The sequence below is a fragment of the Sciurus carolinensis genome, chromosome 9, assembly GCF_902686445.1.
Source record: "Sciurus carolinensis chromosome 9, mSciCar1.2, whole genome shotgun sequence".
Lineage (NCBI taxonomy): Eukaryota > Metazoa > Chordata > Mammalia > Rodentia > Sciuridae > Sciurus > Sciurus carolinensis.
The window spans coordinates 28,711,042-28,723,307 of record NC_062221.1 but is presented as its reverse complement, the minus strand read 5'-3'; the positions used below and the strand labels follow the sequence as shown (position 1 = coordinate 28,723,307).

Sequence of the window (12,266 nt, the reverse complement as noted above, 5' to 3'; positions counted from 1 at the left end):
AATATAGCAGGACAAAGTTCTTGCAGTCTTCTCTGGAATAATTTCCAAATTTGCTGCTTAATATTCAAACACTGGGCTGGGGTTGTGGCTCAGGGGTATAGCGCTCGCCTAGCATGCGTGAGGCCCTGACTTCGATCCTCAGCACCACATAAAAAATAAAATACAGGTATTGTGTCCACCTACAACTAAAACAAAATATTAAAGAAAATATTCAAGTACTGTTACATGAGTCTTTAGACTACTTAAGATACTTTTGCTAATGAAGAAGTCACTAAAAAAAAGTACCACAGAATCTAGATAATTTAGTCTGAACAAGATTACTACATGCTGGAAAAACATTTCTGGTAACAATGTAGCCTGAATCTTTTTACTGTTACTTAAGCATAAAAAGTAGCAGGAAAAGATGCTAGTTATACATACTATGCAATAAAAAGAAAACCTTTTTCACTAACTAATTAGGAAGACAGAAAACAAGGGGGAAAAAAAAGGCAAATATTAAGGAAGCAGATGAGGGTATAAATCAATCTATTAACAGAAAGATATACATGACACAAGATAAGCAAGGCTGATGCTGGGAAAACTGGATATCCATGTGCAAAAGAATGGACCTCTTCCTCATATCACGAACAAAAACATGGAAAAGAATATGAACAGATGTTTCTTCCAAAAAATATTCAGCCAGGTGTGGTGGCACACCTGTAAACTTAGCAGCTCAGGAAGCTGAGACAGGAGGATTGCAAGTTCAAGGCCAGCCTCAGCAACTTAGTGAGGTCCTAAACAACTTAGTGAGCCCCTGTCTCAAAATAAAAAACAAAAAGGTAAAAGGGTGGTAAAGTGCCTCTGGGTTAAATATCCAGAACCAAAAACAAAACCCATATACAAATGGCCAACAAGTACATAAAATTTTTTGTTCAACAGAACTAGTTATCAAGGAAATGCAAATCAAAACCACAATGATACCCATTCGGATGGCTACAATAAAAAAGGTAAGGGCTTGGGGGATATAGCTCAATTGGTAGAGTGCTTGCCTCACATGAACAAGGCCCTGGGTTCAATCCCCAGCACCACACACACAAAAAGATAAGCTGGGAACAGTGCCATACATGCCTGTAGTCCAAGCCACTCAAGAGGCTGAGGCAGAATATCCAGCCAGCCTGGGTAAAATATCCAGACACAGTCTCTCAAAAAAAAAAAAAAAAAAAATCTATAAGTGTTGCTGAAGATGCGGAGAAATCGAATGCTTACATAGTATATATAAAATTGACACAGCCACTCTGTAACATGGTCTGATTTTCCTATGTTTTCTATATAACAAACATGATAAACAAATCATATGACCCAGCAAACACACTCCCAGGTATCTATCCAAGGGTAATGAAAACATATATCCATAAAAATATGTACATAAATGTTCACTGCAGCATTATTTATAAGACAAAAGGTAGAAATCCAAAATATTAAGCTAATGAAGTTTGTCACAGAAGACCACATGTCGTATGATTCTATTTGTATGAAATGATCAAAATAGGTCTACTTTCTATAGAAACAGAAAGCAAAATCTGTTACACATAGGGGCAAAGGAGAGTACGGGTTGGGGAAAACATGGAGTATGACTAATGGAAATGAGATTTTTTTTTTAATGGGGTGATGAAAATATTATAAAACTGAGAGTTATAAAAAAATCATTGAACATACAAAAACCCACTGAACTATATACTGCTTTTTATTTTTTTTGCAGTACCTGGAATTGAACCCAGGGCCTAGCACTTACTAGGCGAGTGCTCTACCACTGAGCTATAACCCAGTCCTGTACACTTTATTTACTTATTCATTTATTTGGTGCCAGGGATCAAACCCAGGGCCTTACACATGCTAGTATGCACTGTTCCACTGAGCTATCACTACCAGCGCCTAAACTGTATACTTTAAATGGGTGAATTATATTTCAGTGATAATGTTTCTCAATTTAAAAAAAAAAAAAAAAAGATAAGTAATCAAGTTGTGTAAGGAGTTCAAGTACCGAGATCACAGACTTGAACTGATATTTAACTTTCTTGGCTTCAAATCCATTAGTAACTTGCCTAACTTTAAGCTTCTCTCTTTCATGTATATAGAAAGGGAAGTTTCTATCTCCTAAAGAGTAATTGAACAAATTACTGGCCTTGCACAATGGTGCACACCTGTAATTCCAGCAGCTTAAGCAACTTGGTGAGACATCCATTTTCCTACAGAGTTGTTGTGAGAATAATATTTAATGATATTTAGTTAGATGCTAAAAAAATAGATTTTCTTCCTTATTTCTCTCCACGAGTAAAGTAACATTTCTTTACATTTCTCAAAATATTACGCAGGCCAACATCATCAGCATCACCCAGGCATTTATCAGAAATACATTGGTCACATGTATGTCTTCTTTTGAGAAGTGTCTGTTTAATTCATCTGCCCATTTATTAACTGGGTTTTTTTTTTTTTATTTAAAGTTTTTTGAGTTCTTTACATATTCTAGATATTAATCCTTTGAAAATTTTTTATCCCATTCTATATGTTCTCTCTTTACATTCTTTTTTTTTTTTTTTTCTTTTTTTTTCTTTTTTTGGGGTACTGGGGATTGAACACTGGATCCTGCATACTTGGTAGGCAAGTTGTCTACCACTGATCTACATCCTCAGCCCTCACATTCTTGTTTCCTTTGCTGTGCAGAAGCTCCTGAGCTCCAGGGGTCCTACTGAGAAAGCCACTGTTTATGACTACATGCTGGAGTGTTGACCCTGAGTTTTCTTCTAGGAGCTGCATAGTTTTTGGTCTCATTCCTAGGTCTTTGAGTTATTTTGAGTTGATTTTTTGTGCAGGGTCTTAAGGTCTTAAGAATAAGTACACCCTCTACTAGTTAGCTATAACTCCCAGTCCCAATAACATTTTGTTTTGTCCTGGCTATTTTAAGTATAAAATTGAGATTTTATTTAAAGGAAAATAAGCCAGATCAGTATGTTGGATTTCTAAATTCCATCTCCTAAAGAGTAATTGAACAAATTACTGGTCTTGCACAATGGTGCACACCTGTAATCCCAGCAGCTTAAGCAACTTGGTGAGACGTCCATGAAGAAAAAGAAAAGAAAGACAATAAATTACATTCATAGTTCATATCTCTCTAAAGCTACACTGGTCCAGTGTCCATTAATTACATGTAGTCAGCAATCACTCAAAATGTGATTAGTCAAATTACAATTGCAAAGACACATACCAGATTTGAAAGATTTGTACAACAAACTAAAAGAACTCACTAATAGTATTGTATTAATTACAAATTGAAATGATTTGTAATAAAATATTAATGCTAATTTTTAGAATTAATGTCAACCCCTGTACCACAAACAAAAGGCCACTAGGTTGAAATATAGCTCATTAGTAGAACAAGTGCTTATTAGCCTGATTAAGGACCTAGGTTCAAGCCAAGAAAGAAAAAAAAAGGTAGGGGACTACCAAAAAATTTGGAATGAAACAGAGCTCACATTTCATGTCTTAAGATCCACTGAGGAAGGACCACTATGAATAGTGCTCAGTGTACCAGAAGAGAGCCCCACAAAGTGCAGAATCACAGCACCTGTGCTCCACACCCATGTGTAACTTTTAACGATTGCTCAGCAAAATCTTAGGGATCTTGGTAGAATTTTACTGTTCACATAATGCTCTTCTAAAGGTGGTCTTTACCAAAATATTAAACATTTATCAAACTTCCCATTATTTACCAAATGAACATAAAACAGTGGTTAGGGAAGAGATTTAAATGAGAGTAAAAGGACATAAAGGGTCAGAAAAGACAACAATAAATGGTCCAGCAATCCTAAGTGATGATGATCAGGAGTCCAATGAACTCCCAAAGTGCCAATAAGAAAGTAGCTGATTTAAGTCCTACTTTTGGCTACAAACCTTATGTTTGCACAACACACCATATATTATGAGAATTGCCTCCTCAAGGCAGGGGCCAAAATCACCTTCCCAACCTCTCCCACAGCTGGAATGTAGGCATGTGACCAAGACTTCCGAAATTAGAAACACAGCATGAAACGTAGACTCAGAAGGGAGCAACATGAGGCAGCAGGAACCAAAGCCTGTATTTGCTGGTGAAAGTGAAAGAATGTGGCAAAATGCAGCAGGATGACCTAAGTCCCAGTAAAGACTGGTAGTGTGAAGACCTGTGCCCAAAGGTGAGGCTGAAGGTCTCTACCAGAGCAGGCTAGTGATGTGGCCCGAATCCAGTTCCTGGCTTGATAGCCTTCAATGTTTATTCTCTGGCTTTCTCATAAATCCTTTGAATTAGCTTCTTTCTGTTCTTTAGTCAATGGTTTTTGAGTAGTAAACTTGGGAGAGGTATAGTGGTCTTTGAGATCATCTTATATTTATAACTAAAAATTGAATGGATAAAGAAAGGATCACACTAAGTTCAAAACTTCAAAATAATATTTACCCAGGGGAAGGGGAGTATTCACAGAGGGTACTACAGATTCCAAATGCATCTGTGACACTGTATGTCTTAAAAAAAAAAAGAGAGATAAAAGCGGGGATGACAAATGACAAGGAGTGAAAGAAACACTAAAGTCTTCATATCTCTGCTTCTAGCAACAAAAGGAACAAGTACTGAGAAGTCCCTTTCTTCCAAAATATTCTTCATTTAGTAAACCCCAGCAAGGCTAGACTGACCAATCAGCCTTATATGAAAGGTCAGTTCCTACCCTGTGGAAGGGCAGAGGAGAAACAAGCAATTTATGGGTGCTAAGGGAAACCAAACCCTGGCATTCACCATCAGGGGAATGGCACATTTACTTCTTATGGAAAGCCAAGTTCCAATTGAACCTCCACCTAGCTCACAAAGACCTAGCAGTAACAAAGAAGTTGGCACTTCCCCAGTACTGTACACATTTAAATGAGAGTTCTTGGCTGGGAGTGCTGCTCAGTGGTAGAGCACTTACCTACCACACATGAGGTCCTGGGTTAGATCCCCAGCAATGCAGGGGATATTAGTATTCCACTCTCCAGCTCAATTACCATTGGGTTTTACTATTACTGTTCAAGGACCGCTACATTCTACATTCTGAAAACCATGGTGATTCACATCTGTAATCTCAGCAATTAAGGAAGCTAAGGTCAGATGACCCCAAGTTCAAAGCCAGCCTGGGCCATTCAGTGAGACTATACCTCAAAATAAAAAAAGGCTGGGGATGTAGCTCAGTGGTACAGCACCCCTAGGTTCAATCCCCAATGCCATAAAAAAAAATAAAAAATAAGGTGAAATCAAACTGATTTTTAGGTGCTTGGAATTGAACCCAGGGTCTCATGCACGCTAGGCAAGTGCTCCACCTCTGAGCCATATCCCCAGCCCCCAGACTGATTTTGAAACAACAATCTGTTAAACATCCTCCCCTATCAATATGCATCTCATTCTTCTGGCCACAAAGGTCAATACACTAAATTTGTGCCATTTCTCTTTCTGGAAGAGATTTGTTTCCAATATTGCTACTGTAAGCAATACAACAGTGAATATACATATAAATCTGTGAAGATAAGTTCAAGGCCAAAGGTATACACATACTTCACACTTGACAGTACTGTCAAATTCATTTGCAGTAAAATTATACAATTTTTTTCTAATTTATTCTGTCATACCATTGTGCCCACCCTGATTCAAATAACTCATTTAAAATTTTTACATTCCATAATCACTGGTAGTATGGAGTTTTTGATATGTTTATTAGCACCATTTATATTCTTCCATGAACTGTCTACTTATAACCTTTGTCCCATTTCTCTACTAGATTACCTTTTTCTTGTTTGTATACGTTTTCTGTATTTTGGAAATACTAGCACAGGTTTGAGGGCTGGAGGTGAGGTTCAGTGATGGAGTGCTTGCCTAACAAGGCCTTGGGTTTGATTCCTAGCACAGCCTCCCCCCATCACCCCCCACCCCAATCCCACCTTGCCCACAAAATAGAGCAGTTAAGTCAGAAAAACTTGGGTACAAATGTGAGCTTTCAGAATATAACTTAATCTCTATGCTTCATTTGCTTTAGTTTAAAAAATTATACTTTTTAAAATTTCCTTTTGCTTCATTTGGCTTAATGAACCAACACCCACTATGCCTATATTTGAGTCTGAAATCATTCAGAAGGATTTTTTGGGGGGTAGTGGGCATGCTATCACCAAGGAACATCCCTAGCCCTTATTTTATTTTATTCTGAGGCAGGGTCTTACTCAGCTGCTGAAGCTAAACTTGCAATCCTCCTGCCTCAGCCTCCTGAGTTGCTAGGATTATAGACATTGCACCACTGTGCCCAGCTATTTTTTCTTTTTTCCATGACTGAGTTTAGTCATATTCTTCTTCATATTGTCTGGTTTACTATTTTGGTAGTTTTATTTCTTTTTGATTTTTAAATTTTTTTGGTTGTTGATGGACCTTTATTTTACTCATTTATTTACAAGCTAGGCAAGCACTCTACCACTGAGCTACAAACCCAGCCCCAGCTTTGGATTTATTAACACTTTCAATAACTTTTCAAATAAGCAATATTAGAAAACTCAATTTACAGTATTCATTTAAATTAAATATGCAAAGCCTACCATTAGACAAATTAAATCCCATTTGGCTTAAGGCAGTTATTAATTGAAATACACTTATTTGCCTCACTGGTTTTTCTTCAGGGGGTAGGCATTCAGGCAGGGGCACTTAACCACTGAGACACATCACTAGTCCTTGTTTTTTTATTTTTTATTTTGAGAAAGGGTCTCACTAAGTTGCTTGGGGCCTTGCTAAATTGCTGATGCTAGTCTTGAACTTGTGATACTCCTGCCTCAGCTTCCCGAGTCACTGGGATTATAGGTGTGCACCATCATGTCCGGCTTACATTTTGAATTTTATGAAAATGGAAAACAAACTTAAAAACTAGGCTTAACTATCCATTTGTCCAAGAAAGCTTGGCTAAAAAGTCTTATTTTTATGGTATTGGGGATTGAACCTGGGGCACTTTACCCCTGATCGATAGCCCAAGATCTTTTTGTTTTTTATTTTGAGACAGGGTCTTGCTAAATTGTTGAGCGTCTCACTAAATTTCAGAGGCGAGCCTTGAACTTGTGATCCTCTTGCCTCAAACTCCCAGTCAAAACATCATTTAGCACTCTACCACTGAGTCACATCCCCAGCCCTTTTTTCTATTTTACTTAAGAGTCAGGGTCTCATTAAGTTAATTAGGGCCTTGCCAAGTTGCAGAAGCTCACTTTGAACTCATGATTCTTCTGCCTCAGACTCCAGAACCACTGAGATTACAGGCATGTGCCACCATGCCCAGCATTTTTTTTTTTTTTTTTTTTTTTTTTTAACATTTTGAGACAGAAAATCATTAAATTTCCCAGACTGGCCTCAAACTTGCCATCCTCTTACCTTGGCTTCCCAAACAGCTGGGATTATAAGCAAACACTACTGATCCTAGATAATCTTAACTATTTTAGATAAGGGACTTAAAAATCCACAGATTTTGGTATCTGCAAGGAATAACCTCCCATGGATACTGAGGAATGACTGTATACACATGTACATGTGTTCTTTAAAATTCCTGCTCAAGTGCTGGGGTTGTGGCTCAGTGTACAGCACTTGCCTAGCATGAGCAAGGCACTGGGTTAAATCCTCAGCACCACATAAAAATAAACAAATAAAATAAAGGTATTGTGTCCATTTACAACTAAACAAAATTTTTTTTTAAATCTTTGGTCAACGTTGGTCACAATGGTACATGCATGCAATCCCAGCAACTTGGGAGGTTAAGGCAGGAGGAATACAAGTTCAAGGCCAGCCTCAGCAACTGAGCAAGATATGGTCTCAAAATAAAAAACAGCTGGGATGTAGTTCAGAGGTAAAGTGCCCCAGGTTAAATTCTCTGTACCAAAAAATAAAAAATAAAAATAAAATCCTTGATCAATTCCCAATCTTCTGGCACAGAGAGAGGGGATGCCTCACTCAAATACAGCTATCACATCCAAATCTAGTTCCAGATCTCTAATTTCCATACTGTTCAACTCTCCAAAGCAAACAGCAAGAATGTGTGGTTATTTTTAGTCCACATCAACTGTAACAGTCTCAGTGTTAAAAAAAAGCTTCAGAGATTCCCTAAAATAATCTCTTGATCTCTGTACAGATTAATTAAAACCTTAATAGCAAATAGTATATTTAACAGGCTATACATTTCCCTTTTACCTGAACCTGCTGTGGCTGCTGAACCTGAATCTGCTGTTCTTGCTGTGTTTGTGGCTGAACACTGGTGGTGACTGGACAAGCAAGTTCAAGCAAAGACCCAGCCACTTCAGTGCTGTCTGTGTAAATGCAGTTCCCACCCTGTTGGTACACCATGGTAGTGGTAGCTGTCTGCTGGAACTCCTGAAGGGCTTCTGGACCCTTAGAGGCCAATGAGTCCAGAAATTCCTTCATCCTGTGTTGTGGGACAGACCGTGCCTTCACTCGAATATACTCTTCAAAGGAGATGGTGTTCTCCAGAGAATTATTCATATTGCAGAGTCCTTAGGGTTCCTAAAAATAAAATAAATGAACAGAAATAAAAATTATGCTTTTGTTTCTACATCTTAAAGTGCGAAGAAGCAAACAGCCTGGTATCAGAGTAGAAAATTCAGGACAGATGTGTATGTCTGGAATCCAAAGTAAAGTTTTATTATATCACCTTACTTTCACAGTGGATGATGTTTCAAAATATTTCTCAACATTTCTTAAACCAACTCTGTCACACTGAAAACAAAAAACAAAAGCATGCTTCACAGTACTGAATGAAACAGGCTGAAAACACACTCCCAACCAGCACTAGCCAATCCCATCTTCTCTGCAGAGCCAAGCACTGGACAGTAAATGTCACATGCAAAACTATTCTCTGACCACCACAGAGAGGACAAACAGGCAAAGAGGAAGGAGGTAAGAGCAGAGATTCCATCTGACATGTTTTATTTCTGCTCCCAAGAATGTCCTATACTAGAGAGACAGGTATGCCACCTAGCTGTGGAAAGAACCAAGAGAGGGGGGACATGTTCTTCAACTCCCACCGAAAACACAAAAAAACTCATTTTGCCATAGACTGCTTACATTCTTTTGTAGAATGGCTTAAGAGGATGGCCTCTGAAGTCTGACTGCTTGGGTTCAAATCCCAACTTGATCTCAACTGTGTAACTCTAGACAAAATAAAATTTAGTTTGTTTATAATGTGGGAATAAAATAGTACTTACCTCTGAGTTCATGTGAGGACTAAAGCACTTAGAAAAGTACCTGAGACAAACAGGCAACACTATGTAAGTATTAACTAATTTTATTAAAATAATTGAAGCTAGTGAATTAAATAATACTTTAAATAACAAGGTCTCTACTAAAATTCAGAAGTCAATTCTGCAGATTTTTCATCAGGTATTTGTTTATTTAAGAACTGATCTGCAGAGATTGACAATAACTAATTACCTTGGAACAATCGTGCAATCGAAGGATACCGAGTGACCTGCAGCTACCACCTTTGCACCACCCTCCTTTGACCAACATCACCTCCAGATCAAAAGCAGAAATGGACAAAAGAGTAACACAAACCAAGAGAAGCTTCTTGCCAAAAAGGAATCAATCTCAAATGTCTAGAAAACTGATTTGTTTCCTTAAGCAATCAAGCTAGAAATACTAGTCTCTTTTTTACTACCCAGGTGCTCTGCATTATGTTCAGGTATGTGGATAACCATCTCTCTTCTTAAACCTGGCTTTAAACTGGCAGATGAGACTGTCCTGGTCCTCTTAAATAGCTCAAACATAGAAGGTGCTTCTCATAAACTGGTTGCATTTGGAATTTAATATGGAACAGGAAGAACTGTAATTCCTTTTTCCTGTAACATCTATAACTTACAACCATAAATCATACAATCTAGTTATATATACACTAGGGAAAAGGCACACACTACTTTTCCCTAGTAAATTGTTAGTATGTACGTTGGGGAGAAAACTATACATCCAGATTTAAGAGGGAATTCAAAGAAAAAGTATGTCCTTACTGCTATTAAATTACTGACACTGGCATTATTTCTGTGGGACACTATAAAATATACTTGGGTACTTTCAAACAGAACAGATCCAGCAATGAATCTTAGCAATGTATACTATGTATTATGAATATATGTCTCCATAAATAAAGAACATACATATCTTATCCTGTCTGAAATCAGAATTTCCAAGCCACTACCCTTAGGAGAGTCCCTATTTCTCAGGAAACTCCAAGCACAATTGAGTGCAGAGAACAACTAGTACAGGTTATGGAGGTATAAGGTGAAACCCTTGCTCATAGCCTCTTCTCTGCGGAAACAGCACTCATTTGCCACTTTTCCATGTTTTCTTGACCACTTTGTCCTGTTTTCCCTTTCTCCCTACTGCAGGGGCTTTCAGTTATCTTGTCTCAAAATAGAAAATGAGGTCTACTATGAGACTTCAAAACAACATTATCAATGATGTCCACAGTACATATAGAGAGAGTATCAAGGCCAAGCATTCTGTTCTTCCAATAGATTCAGAGAAGTTTACTCAGCATGGGTGAAGAGTGGTAAAGAATGTGTTAAAGTTTCCCTTTGTTTAATAGCCTAAAGGCTGGAATTTCTTTAAAGTCTCTCTCACAATAAAGACCAAATTCACAAGTGGACCTCTTTTAATCACATATACCCCCCCCTTGCTCAAAATGGTCAAGGGAAAGATTAGGTGAGAAGCTTCTACTGGGTCCTCTACCATGCAAGCACATTTCTGTTTTTCAACTCCATTATAAAAGAAGAGCCGGATAGGGTGCACCTCTGTAAACCCAGCTACCCTGGAGGCTGAGGCAGGAGGAAGAATGAGGAGTTCCAGGCCAGCCTGGCAATTCAGTGAGACCCCATCTCAAAATAAAAACGGCTGGGGATATAGCTCAGTAATCCCCAGTACTGAGGGGAAAAAAGAAAAAGAACAGCAGGGCTAGTGATATTGCTCAGTGGTGGAGCACTTGAATCCCCAGAACTGCAAAAAAGAAAGAAAAGAACAGAACAGCTACCAGGCACAGAAGTGCTTGACTGTAAGCTCAGTTACTCAGGAGGCTAAGGCAGGAGGATCACAAGTTCAAGCCCAGCCTGAACAACTTAGTGAGACCCTGTCTCAAAATAAAAAATAAAAAAGGGCTGGAGATGTGGCTAGTGGTAAACTACCTCAAGGTTCAGGGTTCAATCCCTAGTACCAAAACTAACAAATAAAACAAAACAAACCAGCAAAGGTCAATTGGAACCGAAATTTCCTAAAATTTATTTTCTTCAACATGTAGTTGAGCTAGGGATATAGTTCAGTGATAGAGCACTAGCCTGGCAGGAGTAAGGCCCTGGGTTCAATCCCAGTACTGCCGAAAAATAAAAATTGCTTTCTCACAGTCACTATAACTCTAGCACAGGCAATTTTGAAAATTCAAGCAGTCTCTCATTGGGTTTTGTTTTGTTTTTGTTTTTTTTTTTTTTTTGTATGTTTGCTTTTGAACCTAAGGCACAAGGCCACTAAGCTACATCCCCATTCCTTTATTTTGAAATAGGTCTCCCTAAATTGCAAAGGCTGATCTTGAACTTGTGATCTTCCTGCCTCAGCCTCCAACAATGCTAGAATTACAGGTGTGTACCATCAGGCTCAGCTGTCACAATTTTTTAAAAAAGCATAGGGAGAAAAAAAAAAGAGAGACTCTCTACAAGAAAAAAAAAAGCACAGGGAGTCATGAAGCAAAATTTTTTTGTCAGCAATCTGGGAGCTAATAAATATGAGTAAACACCCATTCAAAGAAATACTGCAAAGTTACAGAGTTGGAAAACCTTCAGATAAGAACTGCCCAGTAAAGCCAGTCCCTAGGATAAAAGGTTTTATTTCCCCTCACTTAAATTTCAGAAGTTCAGATAGGGCAGATCAAGTTTAATTTCAGGTCTGATATTAATTATGAAGGAGTATTTCCCCAACATGTCTTCCTAGATACAAGTTTCCTTCAAACATTCAATTTAGAATTCCACCTAGTTTTTTGTTATTATTTTGTTTCTTAATTTTTTAGATTTTTTTTTTTTGGAGGGGGCAGGGATGTGAAGTATAAAATGGAAAATAAAAACTAAACATGCTTTGACCTCTGGTTCTTGATCTACCAAGAAATAATTTTATCAATTGTCTAGGAGAGTTTAGAGCATTTAAATCACCCTCCTCTCCCCCTCTC

General features: G+C 38.0%; 1 protein-coding gene across 4 annotated transcripts in view; it reads right to left on the bottom strand.

The window, feature by feature from the left end:
* Window positions 1–12,266, bottom strand: part of Qrich1 (glutamine rich 1) — a 49,179-nt gene that overhangs the window by 28,865 nt on the left and 8,048 nt on the right. For 3 of the 4 annotated variants that reach the window (XM_047564065.1, XM_047564066.1, XM_047564067.1), the window contains one exon: window positions 8,240–8,569. In XM_047564065.1, the coding sequence (XP_047420021.1) occupies window positions 8,240–8,548 (309 nt within the window). In that variant the 5' untranslated portion in view covers window positions 8,549–8,569. Of the gene's footprint in view, window positions 1–8,239; window positions 8,570–9,130; window positions 9,217–12,266 lie in introns of all 4 variants that reach the window. The other variant, XM_047564068.1, reaches the window with a different exon arrangement.